At 35.8% G+C, this 23,361-nt stretch overlaps 2 protein-coding genes across 6 annotated transcripts in view; both read right to left on the bottom strand.

Moving 5' to 3' along the window:
* Positions 1–376: 376 nt before the first annotated feature.
* LOC121325794 (peroxisomal N(1)-acetyl-spermine/spermidine oxidase-like) lies at positions 377–11,327 on the bottom strand. The gene is made up of 7 exons (XM_041268839.1): positions 11,068–11,327; positions 4,809–5,298; positions 4,359–4,558; positions 2,302–2,557; positions 2,017–2,129; positions 1,480–1,634; positions 377–977 (listed from the first exon to the last, which is right to left on the bottom strand). The coding sequence occupies exons 1-7, from the start codon at positions 11,225–11,227 to the stop codon at positions 822–824; spliced, it is 1,530 nt and encodes a 509-aa protein (XP_041124773.1). The 5' UTR covers positions 11,228–11,327; the 3' UTR covers positions 377–821.
* Positions 11,328–13,525: 2,198 nt separating this feature from the next.
* The window catches only part of LOC121325615 (ras association domain-containing protein 4-like), a 39,082-nt gene continuing 29,246 nt past the window's right edge, over positions 13,526–23,361 (bottom strand). The window contains exons 5-12 of one of the 5 annotated variants that reach the window (XM_041268428.1): positions 22,470–22,490; positions 20,313–20,407; positions 19,650–19,822; positions 17,721–17,792; positions 17,226–17,277; positions 16,319–16,440; positions 15,799–15,896; positions 13,526–15,165 (exon numbers count right to left, since the gene is read on the bottom strand). In XM_041268428.1, coding sequence (XP_041124362.1) covers positions 15,096–15,165; positions 15,799–15,896; positions 16,319–16,440; positions 17,226–17,277; positions 17,721–17,792; positions 19,650–19,822; positions 20,313–20,407; positions 22,470–22,490 — 703 coding nt within the window. In that variant the 3' untranslated portion in view covers positions 13,526–15,095. The other 4 variants (XM_041268425.1, XM_041268429.1, XM_041268426.1 and 1 more) reach the window with 4 other exon arrangements.

The following is a 23,361-nucleotide window of genomic DNA, read 5'->3' as shown; positions in this document are numbered from 1 at the left end:
CCCGTTTCCTACCGGATTTCAATTGTGTGTGATTTCTTCTGCACTGCATCACCTCTACACCTCTTCACAATCACAAAGCACACAAATAAGGTGTGCATACATATACATAAGCATGTTGCTTGAAAAGTGTGCACTTCCCTCCCATCTTGTCAAGATCCTTCAAACAACATTACCTACTGGCATCACCTGCTAAGAGGTTCGATTGGAGCAGGTGTTACATACTTGTAATGTCACAGCCAAATCTGTAAGTCTTTAATTGGCTGAAGGAGGGCACTCTAAAATCTGTAATGGAAACCATCCTGGAAATTACTAAAGAATATCACCCTGTCTTTGGTATAAATAAGATTTTGGACAGACCACAATCTTTTGAACAAGATTATAGATGGTGTTTTTCTTTATTATTGTATAGCATTTGTGAATTACCAAGGATAAAAAAAGCAGTGCAGCCTGTTACAAGAACAATGTATGAAAGCATATTTAAACGTGTGATGCTAATAGAGATGTTTCAGTTTTTTTGTGTGTGTTTATTGTATTTAATAAAAATCACATTTACTGGTATATGTTTAATAAAATGATATCTTTAAATCAAATTCTTCAAACCAATTTGGATTATAAAGCATACTTTTGAGTTGCTTGTGATTTATTTATTTGACAATGCCCTTAAGATTTGTGGCAGAATACAAAAATTAAAATAACAATACTAATTATTATTATCATTATTATTATTATTTTCAGGCTTAAGGCACTGGAAAGCATCCTGCATGTCTCATTCTTCATTCTCTCTCTGCCAGTAATTCATTGGATATGGAAAGTATAGGTGTTCACAGCTTTGAAGTGAAGCTTTGAGATATTAGAGGAGATTGAGTGTAATGAGAGATCAGTCTGTCCGCTTCTCTCCAGCCAGACAGCAAGGCACCATGGGTAGTTGAATAAAATGATCGATGTGTGGCTTCTCCAGCAAACAGAACCTGTAAAGGCTAAAGGGAGACAATGAGGTTTATTGTAAAAGGTTTCAGTGTTACATATGTATGAATCAATCACTTTTCACAGGTCAAGAGGTCCAACTTGAATTTAGAAGACATTTTTCTCAGGAAAAGATATAAATGGGTGCAACCTACTGTTAACACATTTTTTATTAATTGGATGAAGACAGTAGACTGAGGATACTGTTGTATTGGTACCATAAAAATCCACTAGAAATGCAAGTTGTTACAGTCTACAAGGGATATTCAATATGCAAAACTCAGTTAAAATCTGAGCAGATACAAGAGTGTGATATGTACATATGGACGGACAGATTCCCAGATTCTGATACTCAAAAACTCTCTGATATAAAGAATTTCATACCTAAGTGGTTCTGCCATTATAAGTAAAAATGTAATTCTGAAATATGTACTGGTTACTCATCTAGATATTCAAACTTGGTATTCCAAACAGAAATGTGCTCTTGCCGTTCAAGGAAAAACAGAAACCAAGTACCTTTGTATCTGTTTCGTGCAATGGGAGCGGCCGTGCAATGTTTTCTATGTCACTTCCTGAGCACCCGACTGCCACATAGCTGTAAGAACCTTTAGTGTATGGGTCGCTGTGCCATTTCGACTGAAGAATCCTCTTTACAGTAACTGATGGATTTCCTAAACAGTGGATACATAAAGAATGCTCTGTTAGTGGACATCTTAATGGAAGTATTTAATACTTTACATACTTCTTGGTACTCTATAACCTATTCACTACAGTATTCCCTTATCATTGCCCTAACCATGAATAAACTTAATTTCCAAAGTACTGAATCATGAAATACCAAGGAAGCACAGATAATGAACAATGCATTAACCAGCTAGCAAATCAATGGATGAGGTTATGCCTAAAATCATTCTACTGCTTGATTAGCAGATGTACTGTAAGAAAACAGATTTAAGGTGGAAAGCTATTCATCTCAATAAAGCCAATGTATTGGTCAAACTTTAAAATAATAATTCAAGGACCAATGCAAAAAGAAATGAACCAGTAAGTTACCTGTACATTTGCGAATGATCTGAGTCAAGGAGTTTTTAACTTCTGTATCAGAAAGGGTCTCCATGTACTCTGATTCATGGCCTGCAATCCAGCCACAGAGAACATGACCATATCTAAGTGAGGACAAAAAATTAATAAATAAATATTATAATGCTGTGTTAATACTAAGATTTCTCACAAATGACAAGAAAAAGAGTTTTCTCCAACCAAACAAAAGTAATGTGCATGTTTCTGGTTAAAACAGTCTGTGCCAGAGTGTTTTCCTGTGCCTTTCCACATACTTGCCTTTCAGGTGGGTGCAGGACTGTGAAACCAAAGAGTTTCTTCATCCAGAACTGCTTAACATCAGGATTCACATCAGCTAGGGAAGTCTCATCCTCCCAAATCAGATTAATCACCTCACAGCTGGGCTCCCAGAAGGGCTCCTCAAACTCCAGAAATATTTTATTATTTGTCCCAAAGCCCATCCTTTGAATAGAGTGCACTTTACTGAGAGGTAGAGGAGGATTTATAAATGTCTCATAGTGCTCTTTGAGATAACCTAAAATGATGGAACAGGTTTTATTTATTTTTTTATTAAAACAGGGCAGCATATTATTAAGACTGTCAGTCAGTTTAGATGTTAATTTAACTAATAGAAAGGATTCAACTGCTGTCTTGGTTGCATTGCAAGACATTTAGTTTACAACTTTAGTTCGGGAGGATGGACAAACCCCCACACAATTATCACGTCATCGAATTGAATCATATCATCTAACGAATCCAAAATGAATAATTACCGCCACTATAAATAACCTGTTTACTAGCCCTTCCTTTCGCATTCGCCATGGAGGTAAACTGGAGCTCTCTCCAATTTGCTGCAACACTCGTCTTGCTACTCACTCTTCAGCTCCAGACATCAAGAACTGGACAGTTCCAAAACTCCAGCAACAGCTTTGCAATAACAACATCCCTTTCAGCGCCTCAGCACGCAAACAGCAGATATTCAACATTTACCTTACCTCTACAATCAAGTCTCAGTCGCTCCCACTATCAGTTCTGATCGCGGCCTCCCAGGACCTTCCTGCCATACAGCTTTCACTGCTCTCAGCCACCATGGGCGCAGACATCCTACCCTCCCTATCAGGTTCATCAGGCGCTCAAAAATTCAGTTTATCAGCAGGTGTTCAGATGGCTTCTGTAATGCTCCATTCCTCTTGTCTCTTCCATGGGCGTCCAACAGGCCCACACTTTGTTACCTCCATCTTTTCTGTCTACTGTATGCATTCAATAGGCCCCCACCACGCTCCCTCCTTCTCGTCTGTCCTCTGTGGGTGTCTTACTGGCCCCCACATCCTCTCCCTTTCCCCCCCCCATCCAATGTGGATGTCCAACAAGCACTTGTAGCCCTCCTCCTGCTTTTCCATCCTCTGTTCAACAGCCTTCCTCAATCCTTCAATCCTTCCAGTCCTTCAATCGTTCTCCTCTCACGGCCGGCTTCCTCCAGGTTTTTTCTCAGCACTGCTGTTCCTCAACGCACTTAACTCTCTGTTCACAACCCTCTCTTTAGTTCCCAGATTGTCTGCCTGGAGGAAAGGCAATTCACTTAGCCATGAATTCCCAGAGGTTTATTTCCCCTGAATAATTAAGGGTTTTGTTTTCCTCTCCTGTGTGCTAAATGTTTCCTTGAAAATCCAAGTGTGCACTTTAAATTCACCTTTCACAGCTTTGAGCCCGCACTCTTTTCTTTTGGGGGTCTCTGCCTCGTCCATTGGCCAGGTAGCAGATCCCAGTCTGAGCTAGGTGTTATGCCACAACCTGAGCTAGGTGTTATGCTACATTGTTTGTTCACGTTCATTGCTGTGCAATAAAGTCTTTGCTTTGCATACTTATCAATAAGGTTTGTTTAGCTAAATTAATGCATCGTGTGGTTTGTCCTGAACTACTGAAATTTAGTTTACAACTTTAGTTCGGGGTGACGGACAAACCTCCACACAATTATCACTTCATCTAATTGAATCATATCATCTATTGAATCCAAATGTAATAATTACCGCTAGTATAAATAACCTGTTTACTCGCCCATCCTTTCGCATTCATTCTTTCGTAACACACCACTCACCCGCATCTCCTGCCTTAAAATCCTAAGTATAAAATCTGTTTCGTCCAATGGCCAGGTAGGGGATATCTGATCTAAGTAAGTGTTATGCCAAATTGTTTGTTCATTGCTGTGCATACATCATCAATAAAGTCATTGCTTCGCATACCTCAGCAATAAGGTTTGTTTATCTAAGTCATTGCGTCGTGGGATTTGTCCTGAACTACTGAAGTCATATTTAATGTAATTGTCCTAAATCTCTTACCTAATGGGACAGTGACAATGACATGGTTTGCAGGGACAGTTTCTCCATTTTCACATTCCACCATCACAGGGAATGTCTGTTCCGGAGAGTTTGCACCTCTGAATGACCCGTTCCAGTGGACACATTTAACTGGGTTGTTGTATGACACAATGCCTTCTGGTAGTCCTTTCATCATGGCATCTATAAGACCTTCATAGCCCCTGGAAGAAAAGGATATGCATAAAAGATAGGTAATTTAGTGTCAAAGGGATAAAGGCACAAACCAAAACATTTGTCTACATGATTTTCTTATAAGTTTCACCTTCTTTTATTAAGTGTTTGAAGTTATGGAACGATTGTTTTAGCCCTCTGCTTAAATTATTAATTAAACAAATAAAAAATTTGTTTGGAAGCTTTGGGAATTAAACCAATTGGTCCCACTAAAACAAGAGATTCTAATACGGTACTTACCCAGGAAAAGTGCAATCCAAGCCAGGCAGTGTTTTGTAACCCCCAAAAGCTCCAAGTCCTACTAGATCCATACTATGAGTTCCATTGACACAGCACTCCAATTTCAGCATCATGGTCAGCAAGGCCAGTTTCAGTTTTTTGGTTTCCGCATCGTCTTTCCATTCCACAGCATGCTTCACAATTTCCTTCCTTAGAAACTCCCCAACACTGGGGTAAGGCTCCTTTTCAGTTTGGAAAAACACTTGACTTTTTTCCAAAAGAGTTAAGAAAAGTTGACTCACAGGCTTTGTTAATTCTGGTGTGAGTTTCTTCCCAGAACTCGAGTAAAAAGAAGATTGGAAAGAGGGGTGACCCCCTACATGAAGCGCCTGGTTTTCCTCTGACATGGCTTGGGCGTCCAGCAGCCCATGCTCACAGGCCAGCTGAAACACAGGGTTTGCTTTTGATGGACCATGGATCCAATTGGCTCCGATCTCCACTATCACATTTCCTAATGAATAAATAAATAATAGTAACCAAAAAAAAAAAAAAAAAAAAAAACATCACACCCAATCGTAATAAAAGGAGATTCCAGATTAATAGGTTGCGCAGCATCCATCCCACGTGACAACCTACAGCTCTATTAATATAATGTGCTTAATTTGGTGTAGACAACACAGGCAGAAATTACTCTGTAATCGGTTTGACCTGGTTTTAAAAATAAAAGCCTTGTTAAGGTGAAGTGCTCTGTCACACGTAGATAGTCATGTTAGTCTTTTTCTAGTTGAATACTTTCTAAGAGCCAGATTCCTGAGGTTAGGCTGTGCTATGTTACCGTCACCTGCTGGATTAATTATGTCCTATAAACAGGGGTTCGCATAACTGGTACGCATTTAAACCAATTAAAAAAAATGAGGATTTCCATTTGTTTAAGACGCAAAGGCGTACCATCTGTAAATTTAACATGAAAGCATTTTTCACAAAGACAGCGAGGGTGCTCACGCTTGCAAGGTGAGCCATACCTGCCTAAACTCTTGATTCTTCGTCGTCTATGCCAACGATCTCTGGGAAGATTTCAATTTAACTACTGTCCCTCCCTGCTAGCGCTATCATTGGCTGCTTCAAGTTTTTATTAAAAAATAGAGACTGATAGGTGGAACCACTCCAGTTCATACATATGATCAAAATGTTTTATTTTAATGGGCACTTGAAACCACCAATGATAGCAGGGACCTCCACTAAGCCATCCACTCAGAGAAGCTAATGTGTTCAACAACACTAATAAAGTGTCTGGGCTTTTGCTTTTGAATCCCAAGAGCGGCAAGTTGATTGTTGTTAATCTTCACCTTATTTCCACTCTGCTCAGCGGTGACTTGGTGGGTAACTCGACAGGTAAAAGTTCCAGTCTTTGGCTCTGGGGTTGTTTTAAAAAAAGCTACTATGGATTTTTAGTGTCCAGTTTCATTTATTTTTTCTTTAGTATAGTATGCACTTCCGATGATAATACAAAATAACGGTTTGAAATGCAGCAACTGAATGACGTTGACTATTTGATTTCCATTGGTTAATTTGCCTTGCTACTGTGTGTAGAGCACTACTGTTGGATGACAATGACGGGTGAGTGGAATCCGAGCCTGATCCACTTTATACAGCCGAACTTCATGATCCAGCTCCAGTGAAACCAAACTCCATTCCTTTTTTTAAAAAAAAATTGAAACTCATGTTAATACAATGTGCCACTTAAGTGTTAGACCAAGATTTTTTTTATGTCAGTTTGCGTAAAAATGATGCAGCACACATTTATAATTTTAAGTATGTTTAAAATTTCCAGAAGAAATCATTGTAAATTCCGGGGAGGACAACTGAAAGTGCAGTCCCAGGGGGAAATAAAAGCAGAAAAGAGGAAATCACTCCATTCATATCGCACCCTGTTCTTACAGGTAGGTTTATATAGCACAATATGCTTTTTCTGGCATGGCAGGGTGAAGCAGGAAGGGCTGAGGAGAGAGCGGGAAGGATTGTGGAGAGAGTGGTGAGGAGAACTCTGATTGGCTTGCTGGGCGCAACTTTTGAAGGAGAGAGAGAGAGAGAGCGAGACAAACGTTATCAACAGGATTTTTCATTTGCAAAATATTATTTTTTACTAAGGTATGTAAAATGTCCCGAACATGCGTCTAGATCTATATCGTGAGTGCAACGTGAACCTCACAGTAATGATGTACCTACTTGGAAGAAAAGATGTTTGTATATGTTTCGTTCTTGTGCCTGAGCCATACGTCGATAGAGCTACTCGATATTTTTTTTTTTTTTTTTTTTTTTTTATGGGCCCCTAGGTGGAGAACGTTATTTCTGTTTACTCTCGTTTTTTTTTTACTGACATTATCTAAAATGTGTTTATGTCTGTGTATTAGCGAAATCAAATAAATATTAACAAAAAAAAACAAACAAAAAAAAAAAACAAACAAAAACAAAAAAAAAAAAAACTACAATGCATTTAAGCAAAATAAATAAATTTGCAATAAAACTCAAAACAAGCAAGGGACTGTTAGAACGCTACTATACCAGTGTTTCTCTTTTTTCATCACATTGCTACTTTTGAACCACTACGTATGTGAGTGCATGTTGGTTATATAAATTATATAAATGTGACTGGTTTATTCGGGTAAAAAAATTTAAGAAGCAAACATAAATGAGTGGTGTATGTACATACAATAATATACAACCTTAACTCTACAAACACAATATTGAAAATTAATGGGTTTATATACCTATGCAGACCTAAAATGCGCATAGGCCGTATGCAGCCTACTGTAAAAGAAAAGAAAAAAAGTGTAACAGAAATGTGTCCGTGTACAGGTATATAATAATAAAAACAATGACAACAATTAATGAGTTATTGTTTTCTTTGATCTCTCCTAATGCTGTCATGCTATGTAAATTAAGGCAAAAAACAAAAAACAACCCCAGTCATATTTTAATCAAAATTCTACATGACTTTGCATAGCCACTTAGATTTGCATTATCTTCAGTGAATACAACTATATCGTAATTTATCCTACCCTTTCCTGCAACTCCGGTTGAGAATTTTATTTTGCGTCGCTGTATTTGAATATGTATAATATATCTTTCATACATGCATGTGAATTTATTATTAATTGACTTACAGCCCACATCGCAACCAAGATATGTAAAATATATATTTCATGTATATGCCTAATCAATCTACATACCACGTCACATACTGGAGTGCTCAGAAAAGCGTTTCGCCACGTGGATTCTCTTATACAGTACATTACTAAAGTCCTACCTATTTCACTGCCGTGAAAAACGTGACATGGATCGTGAAATCCATTCTTCACCGTGAAAACTGTCTATTCTGTATACTATTATCATGCACATAAATCCAATTAAGTTGTGTGTATTGGTCCAGGTTCCTGATGTGATTATACGCGTTTCAATTTCAAACGGAAAACTGGACAGGACTTATTGATTGACGCTTAATAGCAGCCAATAACCACTCTGGGCTCTCCTCACTGATTGGAAGATATGGGCATCTAGGGCGGGTTCAGTATCCTAGGAGATCTCAACTGATATTGTTAAGCTAGTGAACATTTTGCGAGTGTACAAAATGAATTTAAAAATCTACAATAACAACTGCAGCGGATCGTGTACAATAATTTACCAATCTACTGTTGGCAAACTATTGTGTACAACCTGTAATGTTTCATTGGATCACATACGTCGAGCTACGATTCAGCGGCATTTAGACTGAGACAGCTATCAAAAACGAACAAGGTTGCGGATAGTGCATTGCTTCAAAAAACACGTGACAGTAGCAACGTTAAATATTATTAGTTTCGCTCAAGGCAGACGGCTACAGTTGGGACTGATTTAAAACAAAATAATATGTATAAAATACATTAACAAAGCAGGTTACTGTTGATCTCTGCATCATCATCCTGTATTTGTTCACAGACGCATATTCTCAGTAACTTTTCGAAGCAACAACAGATTACAAAACACATTTTTTATTTCATGGAATATTCGATTTCATTAAAATATTACATTTGTAACTTAGTTTACGGATCTGGGCGGGCTCACAGTCGCCTTTGGGCCGACTCAGGGCCAGAACTATTTTGTTGTCTGGGACACTAAATGCATTTTCTATTTAGGGTTTATATTACAAATATATGATTTGGATTAGATATCCGACTTCAAATATGTTGAGTTTTTACATTATTGTAGTGTTTTGTGTTCTTTTTGGGACAGAAACGAGACTCCAACAGAGAGCAGATTAAGGCTGAAGCTGTTTATTTATGTACAATGAAATAAAATCATAAAGTAGGGGAACCGGGAGTCGAAAATGAAAATATATTATTACAATTGCTGTTTCCTTTTCCCTATACAGGCCCCATGTCCATCTCTTCACACACCCTTCTCTCATTCTTATTCAGTGTTGCCAAGTCTCACGAGAAATAAAACGGCACAACCCTTCAAAACAAGCCCGTACAGGTGTTTATGCAAATTCCAACCGCGACTGAGTGATTATTCTAAGTGGACTTGGCAATGTGCTCTTATTTTCTTGAATCCTCACCATCTTTCTCGTCCATGCACCCCCTTATATACCCTCGCTTCCCCCGCCCCCCCTTCCTCCTCCACATCCTTTGCGCCAAACGTGCACCGCAATCCCGCGACACACAAATTCTCACAGATTTATTTATAAATAGAGACGATAATTTCTTAAAAATAATCCAAAGATATTTGACATACAGTGTATTACCTCTCACCAGAATCCTCGTAATTTTCTGCATTCCCAAAGCATATGTATTAATTTTCCATGTTCACTGTAACATTTCCAACAATTTGAGTTCTGTTTGAGATTTGATCTGTATATTTCATATGGTATATAATGGCAGCGGTTTACAATTTTCAATTGAATGGAGCGAAGCTTAGCAAATTTCAATATTAGAATTGATATGGCTCCAAGCTTCCTGCGAGATTTCAACCTGCATATCGTTCTCCCATTTAATTTTAACAGACTCTTTATTTATTTATTTATTTATTATGTGTGAAGCAATATAAATTTGTAAAAAACGGATTTAACAATTTATTGTATGGGCATAACACATTGTATAACATACATACACACACACACACACACACACACACACACACACACACACACATCTATATATATATATATATATATATATATATATATATATATATATAACTTTCTGCTTTCTGCATTCAGAATGCTTTAGCTGCACATAAATACTTCTGTCTTAATTATTGGAAACTATATTAGCCTTGCGATTTCCAACCCTGCCTGGAAGTTCATTTTCTTTGACTTGCTTGTAAAACATTGTCCATGTCACAAGAATTCTCAGATATTTTGCCAAACACAAAACAGACACACAGACTTGGTGTAATTCATCACCTAATTAGCATGCATTTTTTATATTAAGAATGGCGTTTTTAATATCAAGAATTGTATTTTTGATATAAAAAACGTGATTACAATACTGATATCAAAAATGCAATTCTTGATATCAGCAATTGAGGATTAAATGTTAAAACGTCTTCATTTTCAGTTATAATTCGTGTGCACGATTCATCCGTTGACGGAACTGCTGAACGCTGCTGCAGGCATCAAAATAAACTACAGCAAATCAACATGCCTCTACCTGATTTAAAAATAATAATTATAATAACAAATATATTAAAAAACGGTTTCCTATGTGAGACCATTTCTGCAAATGTCTCTGCAGAACTGTGAATTCTGTAATAATTTCTGTGATCGTACAATTGTGTAATACTGGTAGGCTTAGTGATTAAACATGTTCGTTTACAATTAGAAAATAGTCTAGTGTGGTATGTAATTATGTACGCATAATAAAATTAAAGTAGGCGAGTAGAAAACGTCTTTATTACCCGTTTCATACATGCTAACATTCAGACAATTAAATTGTTAAACATTGAACACCTGATTTGGTATGTTTAATGTTTATAAATAAGGGTTAAACTAACGTTTGGGAAGGGTGGCCCACAAAGGTCGTGCACCGGGGCCCATCTTCCTTTTCCTCCGCCACTGCTCTGGGCGGTATCTCACACAATATCACATACAAATACAGCCCTAACTCATTTTATTTGAGCAAGTTTCAAGCGTAGCCATTTTAAATTAAAATAATCAATTAGCTGTAAATATAACTATTGAATTTGGTTAGCACTTTCTAGTCCTCGGGGTTTCAGACGAGCCCTCACCCTCCCACACACTCACCGAATGTAGTTGTTTTAATCCTTCCACCACTTCTTCCGGTAGCTTCGATTATTTTAATGTTTTTAAAACCGTACTTGGTGAGTTTTTGGGCAGCTCCTATACCCGATATACCACATCCAATAATCACAATAGGCAAATCTGTACCCAGGAGCTTAACCATGATGACTGACTCAGGGAGCTTCTGTTCTGTACTAGTTACCTACTTCAATCGCAGTTGTGACAGATGAGCAATTTTCCGCAGTAAAAAGAAAAAAAAAAGAAAAAAAGAATGACCTGTAGTTACCTACTTCACATTGAGACAAATAAGTAGGGGTCGTAGTTTTCCCCAATAAAAAAATTAATTGTTCGATTAAAACAAACAAACAAATACATAAATACAATAAATACATACAGAAAGAATAATAATAAAATAAATCACCGTTATTCTGCGATTAAAATAAAAGGGTAAAATTGTCTCCGCCCACTCCCCCCCTCACCAGTTAGCTGACACACACACACACACAAACAGGACTATTAATACAGTTTGTTTTTACAGGAAGTATTTATTGGTACACTTTAGATTCGTAGGAAGTTATAAGCTCACCAGAGTACCATATGGTTTCATATACCATATTATATATTAAATCAATCAGTAATATAAACAAATATACGTACCATTTTACTTTAAACATTACTAATACGTCTGTGTACTAATAAATAGTATTTATATTAGCTGATCTCGAGTTACATTGTTACTGTAATGTACACTCAGTATCCAGTGTAAATGTAAATTTGTTTAATACATTTGAACATAGGCACAACACGCAGACAGCCATGTTAAGTTCTCCTGCTATTTTCTGTTTGAAGGACCGTCTAACAATTACAAACCACTTAGGGACCGTCTACATTTTACAAACAATATTTGAGCAGTATAATACTTTTAATTTAATGCTAAGTATACCACACTCACCTGGAAGGTTATTGCCAAACTCATTGATCCGATGTTTAGGGGTGATTTTTTAATTATCGTTTTCGGCATCTTTAAACAGCTTGTTGAGTAGTACAAACGCACTGGATGAAGTAAACTACAGCTATGTTTTAGCATGAATGTGACGTGAATGTGTCTCGTTCACCAGAAGCAGTTTTATTGACCCAGTATGTTCACTAAATTTAAAATTCCCTTTATCAAATCACGTGTCAGCATTTATTGCAGAGTTGATGTCAATTATTCTGGCCATTGACAAAACAGAAGAATTTAAAGAAACGGATATTGTGATTTGTACAGATTATATAAAATCAATACACACATAATCGGAAACAGCAGACGAAATTATTCATAAGTTTGTATGTCTCAATTTTTTACCAGCTATGTCGAATTATATACATATAATATATATATATATATATATATATATATATATATATATATATATATATATATATATATATATATGGCGTAAAAGTTAATCTTTCCATGTGGAAAGTCCCAAACTACATTGGATAATAAAGATGCTTGTTAGCCCACAACGTGTTAAAATTCCTTTAACACATGCTTATAGATTGAAGGCCAGATACTTCATTCCACCCGAAGCATCTGTAGCAGTTCATCATCACCAACTGCTGGTGAAGGTTGTGTGGGTTTGGTGTGTGTGTGTGTGCATCTTCCTGTCCATCCCACATTGAACATATGCCAAACAGGATTTAGTTCCAAGGACTTTAATTCCCCCTTCAGTGACTGTTGCATACATCTGGTTTTATGGAGTGTCACAGTGCTGTAAGCCATGCCTCAGACCAGAACAGCCTGTATGGTCCCCTCAATGTAATTTTATAATCCTGCCCAGTGCTGCTATACCTGCCTAGAGCCATCAGGACCATTCTGTGATCATCTTAATTCTTTCAACATTCATGTTATAGACAGACTCTGTACATGGGCATACCTGACCCCAGTTTAGATTTTTTTGAGAGGATATATTTCATACATTTCTACGCAGGCCTGCAGTATTTAATCGATATATACGATTCCAATAGCCAAGATGTGTGAGTTTATAAAACATGCCAACCCATTTCAAGAGGGGACCATGAGTGTATCATCTTTAAAGCAGCCTAGTCAATGGGAAAATATCTTCCAATATTTGTGCTTAAGAATAAAATGCATTGGCATCAATGCTATAACACAAACATATTTTTTTAAAACTGAAAGAATTATAAAATCAATGTATGCTAATAGTACCACACAATAAAATACAGATTTGGTGATGTAATGATGTAACATGTGAGTAAGTGACCACCTTTTTCAACACTTAATTTCAAAATCACTTACCCTTTTCCCTTTACAAACACAGAGGCGTATTAGCATTTGTAAACACATTTCCCTTCAAGGACAATCCATTTTAGTATGCATTGCAGTTTGCTGAAGAAACACAACAGTCAGTGATATCTGTATAGAGTATAGAGTACAAGGAATGATACAAAATGTAGGTACATAGAAATATGGAGGCTTTATTAAAGTACATTGTTAAAAAGATGTACACTGGTATTTAGTCAAAAATAGGTATGCAATATTTACATTTAGAATACAAGTAAAAGCAATGTTTATAAAAAAAAAAAAACTTTATTAAACCCTATTAGATACTCAAAAAGAGTGGCATTTCCTATGTTTTGGACAGGTGCTCAGTTAATCAAACATCTATATCTTAACTTTAAATATTGCTGCTTTAATATTACAACAATTTACACGAATTAAGATTTTAAATCACACAAAGCAAAGTTCTTATCAGACAGAAACATTTAAAAAATGAACACGTAACCCTAGGAGACAGGTTCCTAACCTCATTCCTCAAAGACCTGTAACATCCTGTTTTTCGTTCAAAGTCATTTCTTTTTTCCAAAGTTTGTATTGTACTCTAGTGTACATATAACAATACATGTATTCACAGTCATTACATACTGTATTTATATGTGCACCGGAAAGCAATGCAAATGTAAAACATAATTTAAGCTTCAGTTTGAAACAAAAACCTGCACTGTTAGGGTTCCTGAGGACTCAGGCTGATAAACTAGGACAACAGTTTACTGCAGTTTACCATCTAATACACATATATTATGCCAGTACATTAATCTTACACAAGTGCATTTAAATGACAAAGAGCTGACAAAATATTTCCAGTAAAGCTGACCTGATATAATTTACTGACATTTTCCTATATGAAAGATGCACGCATTATGGTGAACCTGTATTTTCCTTTAAGGACATATTTTCCTAGGAATTAATTAACAAAACACTGACTAAAGCCTTTATACATTTTTCGTTGATTTCCCTTCAGTTACATGATGAACTCCGCGAGTCGTAGAAAAAGCAGTGATTGTTTACTGGGATGCAGAGCCAAAGCGTGAAGACCAACTTCCGGAAGCAAACTCATTTCATGCTTTGGCTCTCCTAAGAAAATATTTGATAGCTGTATTTCCTAAAGTGAAGCACTTTTCTACCATGCATTTTAGCATACTCTTAATTATACACAAATGATTACACCCAAAATGGACAATTATAATTTTACATACAGTAGTTTTAAATACGGTTTACATGTTTAAGTAATTTGGACAGTAACTCCTTTCAAAAGAAAGGCACATTCCCCATTGAAACTTTGGTTTGGTCTGGTCTGTACATCTGCTCTCCAGAGCTACTGTTACAATCAAGCTGTCAGATGTATTCCATTTAATGATGGCTTGTCTTATACCTGTTGTGTGATGTGTAAAAAAAAAGCAAAAAAAAAAAAAAAAAAAGAATCCAGCACTGAGCTGGCTCCCTGTTGCCATTTCATATTTTGTGTCCACACCTGAATTAGGACAGGAATTACGGTTTGAATTACAATCTGTTTGATTTAAAAATTTACGTTTCTGACAATACAATGAAGAACTGTAATAACTCAGTGAGGCTCCAGATTTGTCTGTTATTGGGTGGATCAGACTACAGAAAGTGAAGCACAGACACACTCAACCGTAATTTTGGAGTTTGTAACGTTCAGTGTTAACTGTGTTTAAATTTAATCTGCTCAGAAATGATTGCCTTTCTCAGCTATGTCCTCCAACTGCTGCTGGATCATGGATCGCAGTGCACTGTACCTTCAAACAAAGTGGGGAAAAAAAAGGTTTAGTAAAGAAACTTAGGAGTAAAAACAAAAGTATTCCCTGATAGCCCTATCCACTGCTATAAAAACAGTAGCAGTCATCCAAAGCTCATTTTATTTACATTTATTCATAATTTGACATATTTAACAAACTGGTCAATCCGGTATTCAAAGTGGGAGCTAACTTGAATGTAATAGTTGCAATGTTACAAGCATAATCTGAGCCAATCAACAGGCTTCTTGTCTTGTGCGCAGTCATGTTTGGTATCAGATCTCACAACAGGTAATTTTGACCCCCTGCTGGCGAGATCTGATAACATAAACACAATGAACCTACTGTTAACATTAGTGAATAAAGGAACTGTCATCACCCAACATTACATTTTACACTAGCAAGGTGCAGTTAATGAGTTTTGCTCCTTAATTGCATGCATTGTCCACAAATATTGGCTTACTGCATTCTACATACAAAATCTGCAAATGATGTGACAGTGAAACACTTTTGCAATTTCTGTTGCAAAAACAAGAAGTCAGTGTCATGCATTTAACGTCCGACATGCGCTAATGTAAGACAATAGAGTTTATTTTTTCAAGAATAAGGATTCCTATTTTCAATTAAATATCTTACTTCCTTGTTAATTTTGTAATTTCTCTCTCCTCCTCTTCTTTTAATTTTTCAACAAAACTGTCAAGTAGAGGCATTTCAAACTTTATATACTGAGCAACCTAAAGCAGAAGTCCAACAAAAAAGCAACACTGTTAGAACTACTGATTATTAATCTGTAAACAAGTAATTACATAATTTAGTTGCATTTTACATTTAGAACACTTAACACAGTAGCATCTCAAGGGCATGGCCGAGTACACTGAATGCAGCAGGTACATGCCTCACCTATGGACTATAATACAGCTGCAAAACATTTGATAAAATAACAGAGAACTCTCTCCAGGAATGAACTGAGAAACAGAGACAAAGCCAGTGCTAACACCATAAACTAAAATTGTGAAACTAAAGCTGAGAACTTCTTTTTGTGGGATAAATGCAACTGAAGGGATTTCTAGTTAATCCCTTTATATAAAAAAATAAAATAAATAAATAAATAAAAAACCCTGTCCTACTGAACATTTTAAACAATCATAAAACTCACATCATAGGTGACTTCTTCTCCCAGGTCTGTTTCCATTAGGAATATCTTTGCTATTTTTTCACAGGGACCATGAAGTATTCTAGATATCAGCGGGTATTCTGTGTCTTTTAGTTTGGTTCGTTCTGAAACATTGAAAAGTATTTAATTAAATGTTAATAATATTGACAGGTAAACGCATATAGTGTACAATGTCTTTAATGTTCACAGGGACAAACTGATTAATTTATACACCCCTGTATGCTGAATATATTTCCCCTTTAAATTCAAAACAGAAAAAGCAAAAGAAAACAAATATGATTTACAGAGCGATTACAGGTGTGACAGGATTACGTTCATTTTATAAGTTAATATTATTTGTTAACCCAAAGAGTTATCCTTAAATAGCTGTTATTACGAACACAGCTGTCAAGTTATCTGGCACTGGTTTTTCACACTGATATTATTTCTTTGTGACTCACAAGTTATTCACTGAGTACATTGCTTATTCCCCTGAAGTGGAAGAATAACTCTTCTCACGTCTACTCACCACCTATCAAATTCAGATAGAGCACTGGAGTTAGGTGCATACGATAAGAAATGTCATTTGAATCGAAAATAATTAAACTTGAGGTGTAGTCACAGTTTATGAGACTGAACATCTGTAATCTTGTTTAATATATTGTACCTGAAGAGCAAAACTGGAATCACTGTCGCTGGGTTTGTCCTTTCTATTGTCTTATACTATTTATTGCAAACATGTGGTAACAGCATTAGTACTTCTGTGTGAACGGTGCCAAACATCAAAAGGCATTTCCACAACCAGTATCAAGCGTGAAGATACTTGCTGGTTTACATGCACATGAACTTTTTAAAACGGCATATTTGGCACTGGTCTTGCATCCTGAGTCGGATAAAACACAGAACTTACCTCCGGTTTCATGAAGCAAATACAGTGCAAATTCATCAGACGTATTTTCAACCTGTAATCGTTAAACATAGTTGTGTACCAAAATATAAAATTCAAAAGTAATACGTAAGAGCAATTGTTTCTTCACTTTTTATAATATTAAATGCTGAAATACTGACTGCAGAGCAATGACAGTAATAGTAAGGACAGTCAGATACTTCAAAGAAAACATTAATTCAGATATGTACTAACTTCATCACAACAATATAACAACATTAAGAGTTTGCATATGTATTATTAATTATAATATTTTTAGAATTAATTGGCAAAAAGTTTATTTTTAATAGTCATAGGTTGGTTTCAAAACTGATGTTAGTATTTTTATGAATCTAAAATTCAAAACTAATCACTTGTTTAAAATAAATAATTCTATATAGTAAATGTTAAAGATCTAAAAAAAAAAAAAACAAACAAACAAAAAAGTACCCGGAATTTGTTAAGAAGTAAATTCAGTACTTGTGGTGTGGTCATAGTACTGTTCACTCTAACATTTGTCATAGATCCATAGGCAGGAGTGAACACTGAAGTCTGTAAAACAAGAGTACATTTGGTTGCTGTAGGTCAATGAAATAAAATGGGAAATGTGTGCATAGATACTGTATACACAATGTACATCAGGCTTTATTATTCTTGATTCATCCTGATAATTACTCACTGCAGTACATGGATCCACAGATGAAACATGTAACCTGGTAAATATTTCACATGTGTTAAAAATATAAACAGTGCCTTCTGTGATCCTTCAGTACAAAATCAGTCACTAAAGAGGCATTTTCAAAAGGATAACAGTATTAAAATAATAATGAAGAATGGCAGGCAGTGTTTTGCGTAACTGCAGTGTTTTAACATTCAAAACCACAAATCCATTTCACACACTATCACCTACATATCTTGATGAAGTCATTTAAAATATTGTTTGTAATAATGGCAAATATATGACTTGTTTTCTTGTTCAAGCAGGAATCAAATAGTTTATCTGGCTGATATTTCAAACAATAAGTTGGAATGATGATCTTCTTCTACAGGAGATCTAGTGTGATTTAGAACTCAACCTGAATAAAGCCAAACCAAATATTCTTTTGGAAACTTGAGCTTATAATCATGTTTTGTTGCGTAACTATGTCTTCTTTGTTTTCTTGTTGTGTCTTGACTTGTTGCTTTAACTGGAGTTTTACTTAAAAAGGTAGCGACCAAATTATAATTCTTGTAATCAGGAGTGCTAACTGATGCTTTAAAAGTCAATTTCTTATGCATTATTATTAGCTTTATTAATATAATGTCTATTCCTCATTTATTGTGTTGACAATCTTTTGGGTTTTCTCTGGTTTTAATTGAGGATTTGCTAATATTTTGAATACACAGCTCTAGCTAAACTGCTGCTCCATCATCCTGGTTCCTTTTCTGCAGGTTACGTAGTCTAGACCATCGAAGTGAGTCTAAACTGATTCTGTCTTGCATAGAGCTGCAAATGTCAAACTGCAGTACAAAACACAAACAAAGAACCCAAAGATCACCAATAGAAGAACAGTGTAACCAGTGACAATATTGCTGCTGCTGTTAAAAGGTAAGAAATTGATTTTAAAATAGGCATGCCCTTTGCCTTACAGCTTTATTCTGTGAGACAGCTTGTCTTCCACACCAAAAAGAAACACTGCTTCCTTTCTGTTTTTTAAACAAGTGTTTTAAGACCTCTGTGTACTCAATGAACTTTGCAACCTCAGATATTATTTATGGCAGTGTCAAGTGATCTCTCTGTATCCGTGTTTATTCTAGTTGCACTGGTGGTGCACCGGCGTACATGAAAAGCTGCATCCTGACAGAACAAAACATTCATACACAAATACTGTTAATACCAGAAATGTCTGTTTTTGTGAGAAAAAAAAAAGACAGCATCCTCGGTGTCACAACAAAGTGAATTTACTCACTGTATGGCCACCACATATACACACATTGGCAAATGACTTCATCATTTGGCAAATTAAGACGAACAACCAAGATGTGTGACACAAATGAATGGTTGTTTTGGAAAAACACATAACTTAGATTAAAAGACAAATATAGTGTTGTTGGAGACAGCTTTGTTTTACATTAGCAGTTACCAAGACAGAGGTACGATATGTGTCAGGCAAGTGGATGGATAGGCACATGCGGTATATGCCTGCCTGTAAGAATATATATAATGGTCAGATAATCAGCATTACTTCCTTTTATAGTAGCATTACTGGACACAGTGGTAGGCGTGGACACAGTGGCAACAGAAAAAGAATGATTAGGTATTCATGCAAGCCACCTATAATGTCTATAATGTCATGGTAAACCAAGAAAGACCAAAACTAGCGTGAGTAAGATTATTGACTTGTAAACAAATGATATATTCCTCTTTACCTTGTGGTTATAAAAATGACCATTGATGGAAAACCTATGACGTTTAATCCTCTGCATTTCTCCTGAAGTTCGGTATTTGGATCTTCTCTGTACATTCATGAAACTTGCATCACTCTTTGTTCTCATTAGCTGAGGAGTCTCCTCTTCTGTGTTGGTCATTTCGGAGTCTAAACCTGTGCAAATAAAGTGATTTAAGGCTACTGTACAACACACATTTTAAAACATTCTTAAAAACAGCTAAATCTACTACTATATTGCTACTAGAAAAAGTAAACTTTTTCCTGGCGGTTAAAAATAGAACTATATACTGCGCTCTTAAGGTGAAAAATAAGTACTGCCTCAAGATGGCTTCCCATGTACATGGACCTCTCAGAACTACATTTCCCTCATGCTCACTGGTAAATCCATCTCAGCTACATACGTGAGCAGGAGGATGATGGGAAGTGTAGTTCTGAGAGGTCCATGCAGGTACATGGGACGCCATCTTGAGGCAGGGAATGCAATTTAAAAGTTAAAAACAGGTCAAAATGTAAAATAAATAAATAAAACATTACACACACCTTACGTAAACAGTTGTAGCAACACATGGGAACATGTAACACAAAATAAAATGGTCTATGTGCTTTTTAACTATTCTAACAAGTGCTAATGTACAGTACTTACTTGTAAGATTCGGTGAAAATATTTCAGTGTTAACAGAATTGTTATTGGACTCCAGCATATTTTCTTTTTGAACAGTCTGTGCAGCCTTTTCATTTCTGAACAATAAGAACATTACATCAGGGAAAATCATATCTGTAATTTGTCTGTTTATTATTGATTGATTGATATGACAACAAAGACATTGAACCATTATCCTGCCATAAACAGATTACATTTTGTGTTTTACTAATAATGGAATCTCAGTTCACAACATGCAATCAATTGGTAACCTTTAAAACACTAAGAGTATTATTATAAACGTACCTTTCATTTTAAACTACTTTTGATCATTTGCTTTCTACAAGGACCACTGTAAGCTATCTTCTGACAAAATAAAATGGTGGAAAAAAATCCAGATTCTAGGAACCTTGATGATTTCGCAAACTTTCAAAGCATTCCCTTTATCTGGCTTTTATGTTGCACCTCCCTTTAATCTTTATGGCTTTGATATTGCTTTCACTTACATTGAATGAGCAGTTCCTCTTACATCCTGGCACAGCACACTGTGAAAAGGCCATATCTTGAATGCTAACAATCTTATCAAATGATGATACAGCACCATTTTAGACTGCATGAAATGACCTTCGTTTTTTATTCTGATGTGCAACTGACAGGTTTATACTTGTCAATTAAACTTACACTGGCTTGACTAGCACTGTAGTTAACCAGAACTGCAAGAAAGCAGCACAATGTGCTATAAACACATTTTTACTATAGACAGATAAATAAATGCAGTTAGAAAGAATGTATTGGATTACAATTATATTTAGGTTCTTAATTTATCTTATTCCTATGGAGTTCCATTGCATGTTATATAGTTTTTTGACAGACATGTAGCATTAAGGTTGCATTTGTCAAATTTATTGAATAGGTTAAACACTCAGCTAATTGATGCCTGGCAGACTAATATAATGATAACAAATACAAAAGATTTAAAGTGAACTGATTTTCTTTCTCCACAGAAAGTAAATGCATCCATTTTTTCATACTTTAAGAAAAAAAATCAAATAGCTGATTAAATCAGTTCTAGTTTAAAAGGACTAAATGCGACTGACCCAGGTGCAACATGAAACAGCAGCAGGTACTGAATCTGCATGAACAGCCTGAGGGTTTTGTTGGAGTTGTATCCTCACAAACAAGCACTGATAAATCCAGCCATTAATCACACATGCTTTTGTAAGTAAGCTTGTACAAGAGACACACAATAACATGCAAAAACACAAGTCAGCTACACAAGACAGATGTTAACAAAGTCTTTTGAAGAACAACCAATTTCTTCCGTAGTTTTGTTCGAATTAGATGGCATTTGGTTCCATAAAATCTTGTTTTTTGTTCCAAATGTTTAACATTGTTTCGGAAATGTTCCCTAGTCTATTCTGGAATGTTATTATTAAAATCAGAAAAAAAACAGTGTTTCTCATTGAGGTTGACGGACATGCTGTACTGCGGTAAAGGTCTTGCTGTTGCTATATGCTTAACTAAGCTTGAGTTGAAAGTCTTCATGGAAGACATATGGAACACAGATGTTACACAGGATATTTTAAAGTACAAATGATTTTGTTAAGGGATTTCCGCTGTAGTGCTGAAAACACCAGAAAGCATGGCAATCTATCATTTTTTTGGATTCCAGGTGGCCAGGGCAAAGGCAAAGTGGACAGCTGTGTACTTCATAATCAACGTGTTATTTTGGGACTTACTGGCAATATACTAGCCACAATGAAACCGTTTACCATGCATGTACAGTTTGACTTCTTTCATTACAAACTGTGTATGCAGGTATATCATTTTTTTTTTTTTTTAACCCTGCACCCACAACATTTAGTTCAAAATTAAAATTAGTCAAAACTATTCCTGAACTGGAATAGGTAAGTGAAAGGATCTTTGTAAAGCAGTCTTATCAAATTATGTTCTGGAAATCTATTTCCATGTTGCTAGAATAAACTATGCTTTCAAATATCAACATAGTTTTTTTTTCATGCACAGCTTGGGATAAGTACAATCTTAATCATATGCTTTTGTTCAATGAGATTAGGAGGCAGAATTGCAACATACATGGAATCCCAGGGTATTAATTAATTCACCCATCTACCACCTGCAGAAACCAGAAGATCTACTTACCCATCATCCCAGTCCATCTGGCTGTGGGCATGCAAAACGCATCAGAATATATTTAAAGAATAGACCATAATCTGTTCAAACTGAAACATACAAATTCTATCACTGTGAATATCAGATTAACTTTTGTCAATGCCTTCCCAGCAATCAACTGTGGTGTGGTAAAAACTTGGGAGGGGGCAATGGGGATTCTCACTAACCAAGTCTAAAATATGATACATCAGGGGTTGTTTTGCCAGTAGTTTGTCACTCGGTTTTCCAGGTCATGTTAAAAATATAAAAATTCTGCTTAAAACATGTGATAAGAGTTACTGTATACCATAAAGAAATAGGACACCCTGTGTGTCATGAAAGGATTGACCTTGACAGTTTACAACATTTCTAATTTTATGCTGTTTATGACTCGTCTTACATTTAACTGCCCTTGTAAATCAGATAAGCCTTGCTTCAGCAAACATCAGGTGACATTTGTTTACCTGGTGAGTCACTGCATGTTACCTTACTTGTTGTAAATAATGGCTTATATATATTCTACATAGATGCAATGCAGGCAACAAAAACAGTGCAGAAACAGCTGAAGTGTGTTATTAAACTAGAGTGGATAAAGATTAAGCAAACATTAAAAGCAACATCTAGCTTTGGTTATTGATAGATTTTTTTATTAGACAGATTCAATAAAATAACAGAGCTGCTAAAATATTTTCTTCGATGGCAGAATTCAATAAGTTGTAAATTAAAAACTAATGGAAGGTTACAAACAGATTTGTGCTTTGTTTGTTTACACAGTGGTGTGTTGAGGACCTGTGCACCAGTGTCTGAAGGTTTGATAGAATAGCAACATAGAACAGGGACATTTCATAAAAAGTATTCTTTTAATTCTGAGATAAAAAAAAAA

Source organism: Polyodon spathula, chromosome 13 (assembly GCF_017654505.1).
Source record: "Polyodon spathula isolate WHYD16114869_AA chromosome 13, ASM1765450v1, whole genome shotgun sequence".
Classification (NCBI taxonomy): Eukaryota; Metazoa; Chordata; class Actinopteri; order Acipenseriformes; family Polyodontidae; genus Polyodon; species Polyodon spathula.
This window is presented reverse-complemented; position numbering and strand designations above follow the sequence as displayed.

What these genes read in the sequence shown, in the direction of transcription:
- LOC121325794 (XM_041268839.1), bottom strand. Translation starts at nt 11,227, where the DNA reads ATGGTTAAGCTCCTGGGTACAGATTTGCCTATTGTGATTATTGGATGT. An exon ending in GTCCTGCACCCACCTGAAAG is followed by an intron (nt 2,130 to 2,301) that starts GCAAGTATGTGG and finishes GTCCTCACTTAG; the next exon opens with ATATGGTCATGTTCTCTGTG. An exon ending in GATCATTCGCAAATGTACAG is followed by an intron (nt 1,635 to 2,016) that starts GTAACTTACTGG and finishes TCCACTGTTTAG; the next exon opens with GAAATCCATCAGTTACTGTA.